Source organism: Rousettus aegyptiacus, unplaced genomic scaffold (assembly GCF_014176215.1).
Source record: "Rousettus aegyptiacus isolate mRouAeg1 unplaced genomic scaffold, mRouAeg1.p scaffold_m13_p_5, whole genome shotgun sequence".
Taxonomy (NCBI): Eukaryota; Metazoa; Chordata; class Mammalia; order Chiroptera; family Pteropodidae; genus Rousettus; species Rousettus aegyptiacus.
The window spans coordinates 14,724,158-14,740,117 of NW_023416308.1; the positions used below are offsets into that span (position 1 = coordinate 14,724,158).

General features: G+C 44.2%; 1 pseudogene and 3 gene segments (V, D, J or C); all 4 read right to left on the reverse strand.

Annotated features, from left to right (window-relative positions):
* The window catches only part of LOC107506678, a 322,997-nt gene extending 317,556 nt beyond the window's left edge, over window positions 1-5,441 (reverse strand). Inside the window, 2 exon segments of the V gene segment in view lie at window positions 4,939-5,242; window positions 5,361-5,441. Of these exon segments, the coding sequence occupies window positions 4,939-5,242; window positions 5,361-5,406 (350 nt within the window).
* LOC107509302 overlaps window positions 1-15,960 on the reverse strand; it is a 419,333-nt gene that overhangs the window by 325,100 nt on the left and 78,273 nt on the right.
* The window catches only part of LOC107507566, a gene marked incomplete in the record, with an annotated part of 398,083 nt that overhangs the window by 313,808 nt on the left and 68,315 nt on the right, over window positions 1-15,960 (reverse strand).
* Window positions 15,257-15,375, reverse strand: LOC118603321 (annotated as a pseudogene).

Genomic DNA, 15,960 nt, shown 5'->3' on the forward strand with positions numbered 1-15,960 from the left:
ATGCAAGACAGGGCAAATTCCCCCAAGTGGTGAAGACCGAGCCCTGCATTTGAGAGAGAAGAGAGTTCATGGCAGAGTGTAAGAAAGAATTTAAATACATGCCAAAGGTAGATTCAAAAGGAAAGTTTATGAAAGAGAAGAGGCAGCTGAAAAATGCAAAGAGAAGAGCTTACAGAAATGACAGACTCAGCCGGTTATAGATTAACCACATCCTATAGATCTCTGGATGGCCTTCTGGAAACTCTTATCACACCTCCAAGAGAAACTATCTGTAAATAGACAGAACTGGTGGTCTGGGAATTCCTTGCTCTTTTCAGCTTTCACCTGAAACTCCCCCTCCCATCCTGAGTCAGGAGGTGCATGTAGAACCTCAGACGGAGGAATCGCATGCCCCTTGCATGGATACTACAGGGGTATATAAGCTGTAAGAAATCTACCCAAGAGAAGCTTGTGCTTTTGTGCTGTGGAGAGCCTCACGTGCTCTGCCTGCCTAAGAAGCTCTCCTTCCTCTAGCAAAGTTGTCTGAGCGTCCAAATTCCTCCATCAGGTGTCGCTTCCTGCAACAAAAGTAGGAAAAGCAAAGACTGAAGAAAGCAAAGAAAAAAGCCAACACGAGGAAAAAAGCCTAGAGCGTTGGGGAATCCAGTTTATGTGTTATTCTTTAGTTCCTCTAAGTTATGGGATTTTTGTGTTTTGTTTGTTTGTTTGTTGTTATTATTACTTCTTCTTCTTATTATTATTATTATTATTATTAAGCCTACAGCACCTGGTCTTCCCGAGTAGTCTTCTATCCCAAATACTAACCAAGCCCGACCCTGCTTAGCTTCCGAGATCAGACATTGGGCGTGTTCAGAGGGGCACGGCCGTAGACCATGGACTGTGGCTCCACTGGGGTGTGAACCCAGGACTTTCTGCGTGTAAAGCAGACCTGCTAACCGCTACACTATGGAACCACATCCTAAGTTACAGTTTAAAGGCGTTGTTTACCCATTCTCTTTGAGATGGACATATGGTGAGGAAGGGGAAGAGTGTAGAAAGGGGAAGAGTATGTAGCGTGAAAAGGTTAGAATCTGCCGCGTGAAAGGCCTGCTGGCAGTTCCCAGCCTTTAATCTACAGGTTCCCCATGGTTTTAGCCATAGAGAATGAATGATTTTATGTCACGTAGGGCAGACACTTAAAGACTGTTTTTCCTGTTTTCCCTTCAGGGTTCCAGGAAGTGGGTTGTTAGTAAACGCAGCAGAACTCTTCCTTTGTTCTGCAGGTGCCCTCCTGGCCTGGCTGCAGGGCTGATCGGCATATTGCAGTCTCTGAATGTAGTTTGATTGATGGGTTGCTTTTATACCACAGAGGTAAGCAGGGGGGCATATGGAATGCCGTGAACAATCCAAACCTCCTAGACTGTAGTCAATGATCACAATCACAAAATTACAAGCATCCAATTCGGTAACACTGATCACAGACCAATACCTTCCGGAATGAAGCTTTGAGTAATTTCAACTGACAAGGCATCATGACTCGTAAGGTATTTCCTGAGGTCAAGGGGGACATGGAGTGCAGAGGGAAGAAGGTAATTGCAGACACCAGCTCTGACCCAAGGGCTCTTCGCTGAAATGAGGACAATAGGACTAACAAGGTTTTCTTTCCCATATTAATGTATATGTCTGGATACATATTAATCTTACATTTTTTATCTTCTCCATCTCATTCTATTTTATTTAACATAAGATGTGTTAAAAATACGTAACTTTATATTTTAGTATTTAAGTGATAGGATATCCAATACAGCCGGGGATAATAAATACCACTAGAAGAAAAAATAGTATTTTGCAACCTCTCTGAGAGAGGGTTAGCATGTTTGTGGTGGTTCACAAGATAGTTTTCTTAAATTCCGTAAAGCATGGCTAAGTTGATTCTGTTAATTTGTAGACTGTGTGCTCTGTGTACAGGTGAGTAGGTTTCGGTTAACAATGGTTGGACTCTGGGGGCTTATACTGCGTCAACATTGACAGGCTGAACTCTATTTTGCAGAATGATTCTCTGTGTTTCTGGTTAGGGTGAGTGGGAAGAGAGATTCTTGTGTAGGACTTGGATGGTAGGAGGAAGCAGCATGCACTGTGTAGCTCACACGACAGCTGAGTGTCTGCTGGGTCACTCCGTAGGAGGAAGCGACGGCCCCTATTCCCTTGGACTCACCTTCAGGACGGACCTGACTCTCCCACTGTCTTTCAGAGCCCAGAGGACTTAATGTGTCAGGCTCTATTTCATTCTGTAAAATTATAAGGATCAATCAGATCTCTCTGGGGACTTTGAGGTGGACACTGGGGACGTAGGTGAGAACCAGAGCTATGTGGGCATATAGTGGCCTCTGCTGTCCTGATGACCATGTTGGGGACAGCTGTCCCTCCTGGACTGTGCTCTCGGAAGCAGAAGCTGAGATGGTGAATTGCGTGGGCAGGAACTCAGGAAGCAGGTGAGGAGGTGAGCCCGGGAAGAAGGAGGAGGTGACCCCCATGAGGTTAAACACAGGGCCTCAGGATCCTCCGGCAAGCTCTCAAGCTGGCATGTTTCGGTCACCCTAATGGAGGCAGGGCCTTGGCAACTAGGCCCCTGGTGGTCAGTACATTGACCTCTCTGAGAATGGCATTAACCTCAGGACCATTTCCTGAATTTATAGCACTATCCAATGAGGGCACGGCTAAGAGCCACCAGGGTCCCTGGAAGGCGCGTGGGCGGTGAGTCTGAAAACATCATGAAGAGAACCCTGTGTGCCTCATGAATACTGTAATCTCTGCCACCTCTTTCTAAACATCATCTCCCACTGCTACCTTTCTCTCCTAGGCAACAGATGACAGATGCATCTATGATTAACTGACATATCCCAGGTGCAGACAACTGAGTTACCATACTATAATGTTTGGTAGTGTGTGGCCTGGCTTCTAACTTATAGTTCCCTGACTGCGCTAGGCTTGTCCTGACATGAGCCATTCTCCAGTGTCCCGACTGGCCAAGAATAATCTTTTTCTCTTCCTCCCAGTGAAACGATCTTGGGAAACCCCTAGAGTCCATGCTGAACTGTGTAACAAAAGACGTGGGCCTCTGATTCCCTGCCAATACTTCTGCTAGAGAGCCAGGATCTGGCCACCTCCAGCAAGACCAGACCCAACTCTAGGATCCCTTCTCTATCTTCTGGGGCCTTGTCTGCTGTCTTCAGGTGGGGCTCCAATAAATCCCAGGGAAGAGACTGAGCCTGAGCCACTGTTAGTGTAAATGTCTCCTGGGGCCTCATCCAATAGACACATTATGCTTTTCTCACTCAGTTGTGTTGCTTGTTTCCACTGTCTCAGAACTAACTACATTGTTTGAGGATGCAGACCTAGAAAGGTATGGGGAAGGAATGGAAAGAAGAACAATAGCGGGATTAGCACCGAAGTCAACATAATAGCTAATTGGGGGAGTGGGATAGATGGATATGCTTTGGATGGATAGATCTAGCCAAGGGTAGATGTGGTTTCCATTTCTCCTCCTCCTCCTCCTCCTCCTCCTCCTCCTCCTCCTCCTCCTCCTTCTGCTTCTTCTTCTGAATCCTCATTTCATGCACTCTTCTTTAGAAACAATGCATTTCATAATGGAAGGAAAGCTGAAATGTACCTGAATTTTTTTCTTTTCCTTAGGTACACAGAAAAAAAACTCAGAACAAATACAGAATGTAGAGAGTTTTTGTGAAAAACCTATTCTTGTAGATTTTTGGAGGTAATAGAAGCAGTCACCTAGAACATTTGACAAAGACACCGGAAAAGAAAAAGAAAGAGCCAATAGCAGGATAAAGCCCCCTCACTCATTTGGTGAAGCTGAGGCTTTGATTCCCTCTCTCCCCTCTCCAGCATGTCCAGGACACATTCAAACAACAGGTAGAAAAGAAGGAAAGATGCTCCTCAATGAGGAATCCTCAAGAGTGCTAGGATGAGAGGAGAATGAAGTCTTGACTGCCTCCTAAATATCTCTCTGAGAAAGAGTATTATGTTTTTATTTCCTCATGTACAGTGATGGGAAACTAGGATTTTCATGCCCTAGATCCTGAAAGAACCACTCTGGCTTTGGGAAGAAAAGACAAGAAAAATTAGTGAGATTCCATCAATTGATTCCTGGATAAATAAAATGAGGCATATCTATACAATGTAATATGATTTGGCATGAGATGGGATGAAATCTTGACATAGACTTCGACATGAATGGACCTTGAAAACACTTTAATAAATGAGAGAAATCAAACACAAAGAGCCACATAGTGTGTAACCATTTATGTAAAATGTCCAGAATAGGTAAATCCATAAAGACATAAAGTAACATAGTAGTTGCTAGGGGATGAGAAAAGAAGGAAATGGGGCATTACTGCTAATGGATGAAATGTTACTTTCATGGGAATAAAAACATTCTGGCGTTATAGAGTGTAATACATGCACACACTTGTGAATATAGTAAAAAACCAATAAATCATAGACCTTAAAATGATGAATATTATGGAATATGAATGTTGGTGAATACAACTTACTCTCAAATGATTTAAAAAATGATAAGTTATATGTGTATTATATATGTATATTTATGTATATGTGTATACCTATACATATATACACATACAAAACATATATACACAGCTAACACATACACATACATATCCACATCCATATATAAGCTGAGAGATGAAAAATAAATACAATGCAACACAAATATGATAAAATATTAGTAATTGGTGAATCAACGAGAAGGATAAATAAGAGTTCTTTTATTATCTTTAAATTATTAAGTTTGTAGTTACTTCAAAATAAAATAATAACAAGGGAAAGAAGGAAAAGCCTGAGTTTAGGAGTGAAGGGACTTGACTGAACTCAGAAGAGGTTTTGGTCTCACTTCCCCATGAACTTGCACCAGTGTGGAGAGTGTTACTGCCCGCATATGAGCAACAATAATAATCAGCCTCATCTTCAGGCTGGAGCCCAGAGATGGTCAAGGAGGCTGTGTTGCCAGACTTGGAGCCAGAGAAGCGATCAGGGATTCCGGAGGGCCGACGGTTGACACCATAAATCAGGAGTTTGGGGGCTGTGCCTGAGCGCTGTTGGTACCAGGAGACCTCATTATAGCGCCCAATGTCATTGCTGCTGCCAGCACAGGAGAGGGTGACCGTCTGTCCCAGAGCCCCGGACGCTGAGGAAGGCTGAGTCAGAGCAGTCTGGGCCCAGGACCCTGAAAAAGGCAAAAACACACTCTTGTGAGGTCAGCGTTAGGGCCCAAGTGAGCCTGAGGAAGGGGACATAAAGGATCAGCCCAGATGCCCCCATGGTCCCTTCCCTGGAGGCCTCACCTGTGCCCTGAGAGAGGAGGCTGAGGAGGAACAGAGCCCAGGCCATGGTGGAGATGCCCCAGGAGAGCTCCCTTCTGAGCCCCCAACCCTGGGCCTGGCTCCCCAGACCTCTCTTATCCCCTTCTCCTGCCTCAGAGGAGGGAGGGGCCTCCATGCAAATTTCCTTTTTATAGCTGCCTCTCCTCACTCTCAGACCTGGCACTTGATTCCAGATATTTCTATATCCTCACATAGGAGAAGATAGGTGAGGGGAAGAAAACACTTTGACAAGTATAAATAGAGGGACACAAACACATAATGTGTATGCCTGATTTACAGTGGAGAAAGATCTGCTGAAGTCCTTCACGTAAATGAGGTCTTGGACCCTCAGTGTCTCTGCTGTGAGGTGACTTTGTGTCTGTGACCCTCTCAAGCTGGAGGCACACTCAGAACACTGTCAGCTGGGTGCCTACTGCCTCTCCTCACCCCATTCTGACCTGGCTCTCATTTCTACCTGTTTCTGCAACCCTGGACAGCAGAGTTAATTTGAGAAAATTAAAACTCTTTGATATGATTTTTCTTGCTCAAGACACACTGAAACCATTATTCCTGTCATCCTTGGATGTCCCTGTCTTTTCTACGCTGGGAGTCAGGGTGGTTTTGGGCTGGGGTATCCAGGGCCTTCCGCTTCAAGATGTCGAGGAGTGGGGTGAGGTTAGGGTCTGAGGTCTCCTAGGAGAAATCCAATCATTCCGCTACCCAAGGACCACAGGCAAAGCTGGGATCTCTCATTCTTTTTTAGCCCTTCCTTGGTCCTCCTCAGATGAAATGAGCCATTGTGTATCTTTCGTTCCGATCTCTACAGCGTCTGAGGCCCAGGGACTTTTACTGTCACTTGTATAGGTAGAAATGTGGGACACAACAGATATAGGAAATCCCCTTTCCCCAAAAGTCCTATTAGGAGGGTCTCAGAGTAAACACCTATTAAGACTTCATTCAGGTCAGGGTGTCAACCACAGCCAGTGCCTTCCCCAAATTCAGGCAATTCTGCCCTCTGGTGGCCTCAGATGATGCAACCCAAGCACCAGGGAAGGAAGCTGAATGGGAGCTAGAAAAATCTGCTCAGCTCTTCTCTCTCCTTTTCTTCCCCTTCCAGCTCAGTACCAGGCAGGTCCCCAGAGCCCTCTTTCATCCACCCGAGCTCATTTTTCCACCTTGCCTTAGAATGGAAACGTCAACTGCTAAACCAGGCAGCTCAGGCTCTTCCCTGAGCACCACAGAGTTTATCCTAGAGCATCTCGTCCTAGGCTTAATAATGTAGTTCTTGGCCTTGGTTGAGGAAACATTAAATGTGAAATAAAATCAATTTCATGAGACAGAGGGAAGACAGAATGGCTACCCACAATGTTGAAGGCAAAATATCCATGAAAGAGAGAGAGCTCAGTAAGATCAATTACCTCTGAATGGAAAGCAGGAAGCAGCATTCTTGTGTTGAGATACTGTGAGGTGACAAGTCAGGATTGGCCAAAGGGCTCAACACCAAGATCTCTCCTCAGAGTGTGTCACATAGAACACAAAATGTTCTCCATTATGCCCTCTATGTAGCACGTTGAGATACTCTCACCTCAGAGCTATGTGTCTTCTTGAGGCAAAATCTTCTCCATCCATAGAGGGATGATTCGCCTGGTTTGTTCTTTTAGAAAGAGTTGGATTTTGAGAAAAGACAAATCAGGACTGTCTGATCCTGGGCAGAGTGGAAGTGGAAATGTCTTCAGGAAATGACTGGGAGTTCTACGAACAAAAACGCTCTGAAGAACCTATTTTAGTGTCGTTGTTCATACCACATCACAGACGTTTCCAAGGGCAAAGACAGGCGACATCCTGGGCAAGGGAGAGTGGAGAGTCATGGCAGCCTCTGGCATTGGGGAGAGGAAATAGGCGGGGGAGGAAGAGACAATTTTGTATCTGAGGCAATGGTTTTGTTATTTGTACTTTAAACATTTATGTGCTATATTACATTGAATGATTTAGATAATAATGTCCTTGGTGTGGGATAATAGTAAAATGGCCGTGAGTCAATGAACTGCTCAGAAATCCATCAGACTGGGCCTGTGGAGTGAGTAGACTAAATCCTTGCCTCCTGGGAAAGCCACTGGGAGGTCCCCTGGGTACATTCCCGATGTCCATGTCCTTCCTGCAAGAAGCAAACCTGTGATCTTCACGAGATTCCACTTTGTCCTCTGTTCCCTGTTCTATTAGTACCAGGAACCTCTCAGAGTCCCCATGCTGCAGGAGTCCTCATTCTCATGTAAGATTGTTCTGTATGTGTGTGCCCGCTACATAAGATATGACATGGAAACGCTAAGTGTGACGTCCCCAAAGGAGCAAAAGACCGCTTGCAGAGAATAAGACTAGTAACCAATAAAGCCAAAGCATGCAGATTAAAAATACACAAATATTAATTCCGGAATTCCTACCTTTCACGCAGCAATAATTATAATGCTTATCGAAACAGTAGCAGTTAGCGATGTATCTATAAAACATCCACAGGAGGTGCAGTAGACAATGAATGGCCTCAGACGTCGAGAGGCTATGGACACGTGAAGGTAACTGCCTGTGGTGCCGAGTCCCCGACTGCATCGAACAGAAGAACATCGGTGGATATTTGGACCATAGCGACACCTAAAACATTTCAAATCTCGTCCATCAAAAATGACCCTTCTGTCCTCATCTTAAAATAAAAAGTTAAATAGGAATACTGTTGCAGGATTTGAGAATACACAGGAGGCAATTTCTACAGTCTGAGACTGAGACTCCACATACACAAGAAACAAAGTGCTGGTAGCTCCTGAAAGGTCATATTAGAGAGATCCTGCTCACCCTGCACGTAGCTGCTGGTTTGGCTGTAATTATTACTATTATAAAATAGGAGCTACCTTCTCAAAAGGAAATCATGAGAGAAGAAACACTAGAAATGGCAATGGTGGCTCTCACAGTCCTATGAACATCCAAATAAATTGTAAATGGTCCTATTATTACAGTCAGGGAGCAGGACATATATCAAATGCCACGTGGATCACCAGAGCAGTGGTCTCTCTGCTTCCTACTGGTTTCCTACACAAAGACATTCACACACACACACACACACACACACACACCCTATGGGAAGGTGCTGTCTCTGACCAGCATTACACACACAACTGCCACTCAGAACCTTATTCTCCGTCCATTTCCACTGTGCTATGACCCAGCTAGGTAGGGGTCTATGGGTGTCACTGTTGCACCTTGGATGATTAAAGAGTGAAGGTACTGACTCTTCACAGGGAAAGAAAGAAGTAACCAGAAAGATTTGAAAAAACAACTTTAACAGAAAATATTATATCAGAGACTTAGCTTCTAGGTAGGCTGAACATCTGCCCTGATTTGATAAACAATGAGGTCATTTCCAAGACTTGGTATTTTCAGGGCTGAAGCTGTGAGAGTTCTTACAGCCTGGGTCCAGATAGTCACTATGCCAGGATGTCAGGGACCTAAGCCCAGTTTCACTCAATGGTCAAAGAATTCTTGTCCTGATAGTCACATGTGTTTATACTTAGTGATTCATTGTAACTGGGATTACGGCTAGAAGTTAGTTGGATCATCTTGGAAATCAGATATAGGTGATCTCTGAGGTGTGGGGGTCACATCTAACAGGTAACCCAAAGAACCAAGCCACCATTTTGAAAAAAGCCCTTTTTGATAGGATGACAGCCAACATGCAGAGCTGCTTCCAGGAGAATAATTCAGGTATCTGATCGGAGGGGTGATTCTGAGAGAGCACAGATTTTTTTCACTCAAATTCTTACCTCAAAACATGCTTGCTATGGGAAATATTTGGACTACAGGAAGAAAGAAAGAAAGAAAGAAAGAAAGAAAGAAAGAAAGAAAGAAAGAAAGAAAGAAAGAAAGAAAGAAAGACGGACGGACGGAAGGAAGGAAGGAAGGAAGGAAGGAAGGAAGGAAGGAAGGAAAGAGGGAGGAAGGAAAGGGAGAAAAAAAGGACTCCTTTGTTCTCTTTCCTGCTTCGTTTGTGAAGAACTGAATCCAAGTCATTCTTCACAGGTGTGGGAGACCAAGAGATTTAAGGTGAGGATTTCCTTGAGGACTGCAGGAAACATATACAACAAACAGAGCCACATCACCAAACCAAAACTTAATACCTAAACTAATCTAATTTCAGCCTCTCCCAGGAATAGAAAGTTAAATGAAGCCGTCCAGAATTTCCTGGTCAGCTCTAGTGAGGTAATTTGCCTGATAAGACCCTGCCTTCCCCTCAGGAAAGGTGTGCTTGCCTGAAATAATCCCCTCTTTTGATGTCTTAGTTCCACCTTCTTCCTACCTTAAAAAAAAAAAAAAACACCTTCCATTTTGTTCCTCTATCTGCTACATGAGATGCTGATGAATTCCTATGTCATGGAATAAAACATCGACTCGGAACACCTGTAAGCCTCTCTATGCTCCTTTCACTTTGTCCACCAGCAAGTATCTTCCCCACATCCAGGCCCTCACTGCTCCCTGGTGGCCTCAGATGGTACAACGCAAGCTCTAAGGAAGGCAGCTGAGTGGGAGCTGGAAATCCCTGTTTTGTTCCCTTCCCGTCTTCTCTTCTTCCCCCTCCAGCTCAGTATTAGGCTCCCTGATCCCTTCTATTTCCCTCTAAGCGCATTTGCCTTTGTTCATTAACTTCCTCTAGAATGGAATGTGTCACCTGCCATGCCACGTGGCTCAGATGCTCACTTTAGGACTATTTAGCGTGTCCCACCATAGCTTTGGCACAGGATTATTGTTTGTAATGCAGCTCTTGGCTCAAGGCTGAAGAAACGGTAGATGTTAAGTAAAACCAACCCAAATAGGAAAGCTGGATGAGAGAAATGAGACTAAGTGCAGACAGACTGGCTTCTCAAAATGTGAGAAGAAACTAAATATTGCATAGAGAAAGCTCTGTACTATCAAGAAGCCCCAGGGGCTTAGAATAACAGAAATCAAGGTGTCATGTGGGCTGGTTCCTTCTGGAGTTTCTAAGGACAATCTGTTTCTTTGTTCCTCTACCTGCTAGAGGCTGCTGGCATTTTTGGCTTATAGCTACATGACTTCAATCTCTGCTCTGGGGTCACACGTTCTTCTCCTTTTCTGTCCTCAAATCTGCCAGCACCTTTCTCTTATAAGGATAAGTGATTACATTTAAGCCACACCATATAGTCTAGGATAACATCCCTTGACTTTGTATTAGTCAGGGTTCTTTAGAGAAGCTGAATCAATAGGAGACTGCCTATGTCTCTGTATCTCTCTCTCTCTCTCCCTCTCTCTCTCTCTCTCTATCTATCGAGAGAGGAAGAAGTCCCACAATCTTCAAAGTGGAGGCTCAGAAAAGCTTTGGCTTAATTTAGTCTGAGTCTGAAGATCTGAGAACCAGGGTTGCTGACGGAGTAAGTTCCAGTCTCGGGACATAGGAAGATCACGCGAGATGTCCCAGCTCAATAGTGAGACAGGAAAAACGCAGTCAATTCCTCCTATTGTTCTATTCAGGCCCTCAGTGGATTGGACGATGCCCACCCACATAGGGGAGGGTGATCGACTTTTCTGAGTCCACCAATTCAAATGACCATCTCCTCTGGAAACCCCTTTACAGACACACCCAGAAATCGTGTTTAATCCAGGTTCCCTCCCCGTGGTCAGTGAAGCCGACTCATCATTTAACCACCACAGTTCCCATCTCAAGATCCTTAATCTCATCTAGGAAGTCTCTTTTGCCTTATAAGGTAACGTTCATAGGTTCCCAGATTAAGACCTGGATATCTTTCAGGGTCATTACCCAGGCTACTGAACCAGCCTTCGAGTCCTACAGAGGCGCACACACAGGAAATGCTCTGAGGGGCTGCTCTTAGGATGTGTTGCCCTTACATATTCCAGAAACAAGAGTTATCCACAACCAATTTTTAAAAGTCACTTTAAAATGACCTGTCTGTCCTTGTCTTGAAATACTTTCAATTTTATGGAAACCTGGAAGGTTATTCCTACTGCTTAAGCCTCTACAGAGAGAAGTCACAAAGGAAAGTTCTAGAAATATCCATTGGTGTGATCCTGTCCTGCTCAAAGTCTAGCTACTGAAGCTCTCACTATTGCTCCCCATTAAAATGTCTCATCGTAAACCAAAGAGGACATTTTCCTTCCATAATCTAATAAGTTTTAGTATATCATTTACTCATTCCCACACTTGTTCCCACTGAGTTCTTCTTTAAGGGATTCCAGCCCTCCCACCACAGGCATGGAGGGGCTTCTGGCGTAAAGCCCCCATAACATCCGGGTGTGGTGGCTGAAAAATGACTGCTAGAAATTTATTACTTGCAGGAAATTACTGCTTGGCTATCTATCGCCCACGGGAACATAACATTCTAACAATAAGCTTTCTGCTTCTGTACCCTTGCTTGCACAACCGACCTATGGGTTGACAGGTAGCAAATAAAAGAAAAATAGACCTTTGTGTTTAGACAGAATGAAGAATGGGATTTTGGGCTTAAAACCCCTGTACCTCTACATTTCGGGGCTGCTTAATTTGGGGTCTGCATACCCCTGGCATACCCAGTTGGCTGAATAAAGAATGTGTTTCCTATAACTCACTGAGTTCTGGTGGTCTGTGTATCTTTTGGGGCCTGGCAGCTACAACACTTCTCAATCCTTTCTTTCCTTTCTTTCCTTGATGTCTGTGATGATACCAGGCCCAATTCCGACCAGCATCACAGAAACAGAACAAATGATCAGGATGCGACTAGACTGGAGAGAGGCAAGGCCTACCCCCGGTCCCTGTGAAGCAGTTGCTCCAGGAGAAGGAAATGAGAAGTGTGAGGTGTGGACTGGTGACGACAGAGTCGGGTTATGGGAAAATACTGAAGAAAAAAGAGTTGTGTCTCCTCCTGGGCCACAATCCTACCAACGACAGCCCCTCTCGGACCCCTGAAACAGGGTTGTGTCTGACTCATCCTTATCTGTTGTGATGTATATGCAGATGCTCAGTGGCTCACTGTTCAATATGGTAGCCACCAGCCACATGCGGTTTTTAAGCCCTTGAAATATATCTAGTGAACTTGAGGACCCAAATTTTTAACTTATTTCATCTAAATTTAAATTTAATATATAATTCTGTTATTGTTTGGAACAACTTGGGTGTGTGAACAAATCTACCCTTTCGACTGTAAATTTTATGAAATCTAAATACAGACCAAGCATTTCCAATTATATCAGATTAACATTAAAGTTAAAAGTCCATCCTTATTGAGATGAACTGTGAAAACACATCAGATACGGTGCAAAAAACATGAAGGTAAAATATCTCATTAGTGGTTTTTTAAATATTGGGTACATGTTGAAATTATATTTTTGGATACATTGTAACCTAATACATGTATACCCAATTAAACCTATTATTAAAAATTCTTTAAATTCTCACCAAAGTCCTCCTTTTTTAGTGACCATTTTCCTGACACATCATTATGCATCTGAAAATGTAATATAAATAATCCATTAAGGCTCAGATTTTAATGCCACATTCATAATTCTCTCCCCTGTACCACTGGAGTATAAAGTCCATGGCAAATATTGAATAGAATGAATAAATATTACATATATTTATTACTTTGTCTAAAGAGATCATATTTTATGTGCTATACTGTACTTAATTTTTTTCCATTTAACATTAGTGACATCACAAAGATAGCATGGCCCCAAAAGACATTTTAGATATTTTTTTCATATTTGCTTCTCTCTCATTCTTTCTGATCTCAGGGTCCCAGATGAAGTTCTAGATGGTATCTTTGACCACTTACCCTCATGACTTGCATCCCCACCAAAAGCAGTCCTGCCCACTTCACTTTCAAGATGTCCACAAAACTGTCCATGGTCACTTGGGTACAAGCCAAGATCTCCCACCAGGAGCCTTGCAATGACAACACAGCAACCATAGAGATCTTGAAATGTGCCTCGGGTCATGTCATGATCCTACTTACAAACTTGTAATTTCCCCTTAGCAAACGCCTGCTCGCCTTTCTTATGTCGGGTTCTCCTGCCTCCTCTCCCCCTTAGTTCACTGGAGGCAGCCCCTCCCACTTTCCTCCCATGTTCTCTCAACAGCAACCCTGTCTGGACCCACGATGCCCCCTGGTGGCCTGAGACACAAACTACCTCGTGAAACCAGACAAGGTATGAGGACTGGAGTAACGGGAAACTGAATTTGAAAAGGCTTTGGAAAAGCAAAATCTCAGAGACTGCCTTAGTTCCGGCTGCTATGACAAAATTCCACAGACTCCGTAGCTTATAACAGAGATTTATTTCTCACAGTTCTGGAAACTGGGAAGTCCAAGATCAAGGTGCCAGCGTGGTCAGTTTCTAGTGAGGGGCTCTCTTCCTCCTAGTTTATAGCCAGGGCCTTCTCCCTGTGACCTCACATGGTGGAAGGGGCTAGAGATCTTTCTGGAGCCTCTTTTACAAGAAAACTAATTGCATTCATGAGGCTCCACATTTATGACTTAAGTACCTCCCAAAGGTCCCACCTACTAATACCATCACCTTTGGGGTTAGAATTTCAGTGTATGAATTTGTGTGTGTGGAGGGGGCACAAACATTCAGACCATCACAAAAACCAAGGAGTGTGCCTGATGGAGAGAGGAAAATCTAATTAAAGTCCTTGTATTCCAGCTGGGATGTCATCTGTCCCTTGGGTTATGTAACTAGAGCTAAAGAGTAGAGAACAGTTGACATTAGGACTCTCTCCGAGGACCTCTCATTAGACTGGTATGCCTCTCTGCATAGAAGAGGACACAGGGTTTGTCCCCTGGGTCTGTTATCAACCAAACATCCTGAGAACCGGAACTCTGAGCTCACCTCCTTCCATCCCACCAGAGACTTGGTCTGAGGATGCTCCTAGAAGTGCTATCAAAATACTAAATAGGGATAATGGATCATTCGGTTAGTGGAAAAGGGCACACTTATCTGGTTTAAATAGGAATGAGGGCAGACCAAGAAAGTCCCGAGGACAATCTTTCATTATCACTAACCCTTCCCCCATGTGGCCACTTTTATGGATCTTAAGAACTGTGGTCTCCTAAACAAGGGCCAGAAGGGCTCTGAGACCACCTCAGTAATTGTGTGCAGTGATGGCTAGCGGTGCTGAGAGGAAATTCTAGTTACAGGGATATGGGACCTGTGTTTTCTGCTCAGAAGACAGCCTTTACCTTTCCTTTCTTTGGACCTCCCGTTTTAGTCCTGGCTAAAAGGGAGATAAGCCAAAACTGGTATTTTCTAGCTTTGATGCCATCTTTGGCTAAGGCATAACCTTTGGCTAACTATAATATCATTATAATCTGTAGTCTGAGCTGTGGAAGTGATGCAGGAAGGGCAAATTCCCCCCAGTGGGGGGAACTCAAGCCCTGCACGGAGAATTCTTGGCTGAGCTGGCTGAGCGCAAGAAAGAATTCAAACGCATGCCAGAGTTAGAGTCAAAAAAAAAGTTTATTAGCGAGGAGGTAATGTACCATAGACAGAAAAAGCAAAGACAAAAGACTTTGTTTACCCATTTTACTTTGATGATATGGGCATATAGTGAGAAAGGATAAGAGTATGTAGTGTGAAAAAGTAAGAATACTTACTGTGAAAACCTGCCGGTTCCCCATGGTTTTAGCCACAGGGAATGAATAATTTTGTTTTGTATAGGGCAGTCTAAAGACTTTGTTTTTCCTGTTTTCCCTTCAGGGTGTAGGGAGATGGTTTGTTAACAATCCCAGCAGAAAGCTTCCTTTGCTCTGCAGGCTTCCTTGAGGTCTGGCTATAGAACCGATCAGCATATTGCAATCTCTGAATGTAGCTTGATTTAACATTTTTATTTTTTATGCCTACAGCACTTGGTCTTCCTAGATGGTATCCCATCCAAGTACTAACCAGGCCTGACCCTGCTTAGCTTCCGAGATCAGATGGGATCAAGTGTGTTCAGTGTGGCATGGCTGTAGATTTGATTTAAAACTCAGTTCTCTTGCTTCCTCCCTACATTAGAAGCATCACCCATCAGTGAGCAGCTAACCTTGTAGTGAGCTCTCCCCACATACCTAGCCATCCTCCAATCCTTGCACACCTGGGAAGGATCCTCCTGCCCTCTGCAAGCCCAGTCTCACTAGGAGGTGTGAGCCTGGGATGAAAGGATTCTGCTCACTGCCTGAAGGTTCCTGCCTTTCCCTCTCAGGTCATTCATTAATACCCCAAAACAATTTTCAAAAGTAGTGGTGTACCCCAATCAGGACACACAGCCAAGAGTGCGCACATCGGCTATTCTGAATTCTAAGACCTTCCACATTAGCTTAAGCCTGCAGTAGACCGGCGGGGGGGGGTGGGGGGGGGAGGTGTCCAGAGGCTGGTTCAGGTGTGTTGTGTACTGGGTGTCCTGGGGGCAAAGAACCCCATGCCAGGAACCCACAGCCCCAAATTCCTTCTTGATTTGTCCACTTTGTCTTGGACCAGTGGCTTCTCCTTTCCTGTCTCAATGCCTTCACCTGAAAAAAAACTAAGATAACATCAAAGTTCACAACGTCCTTGCATGGGT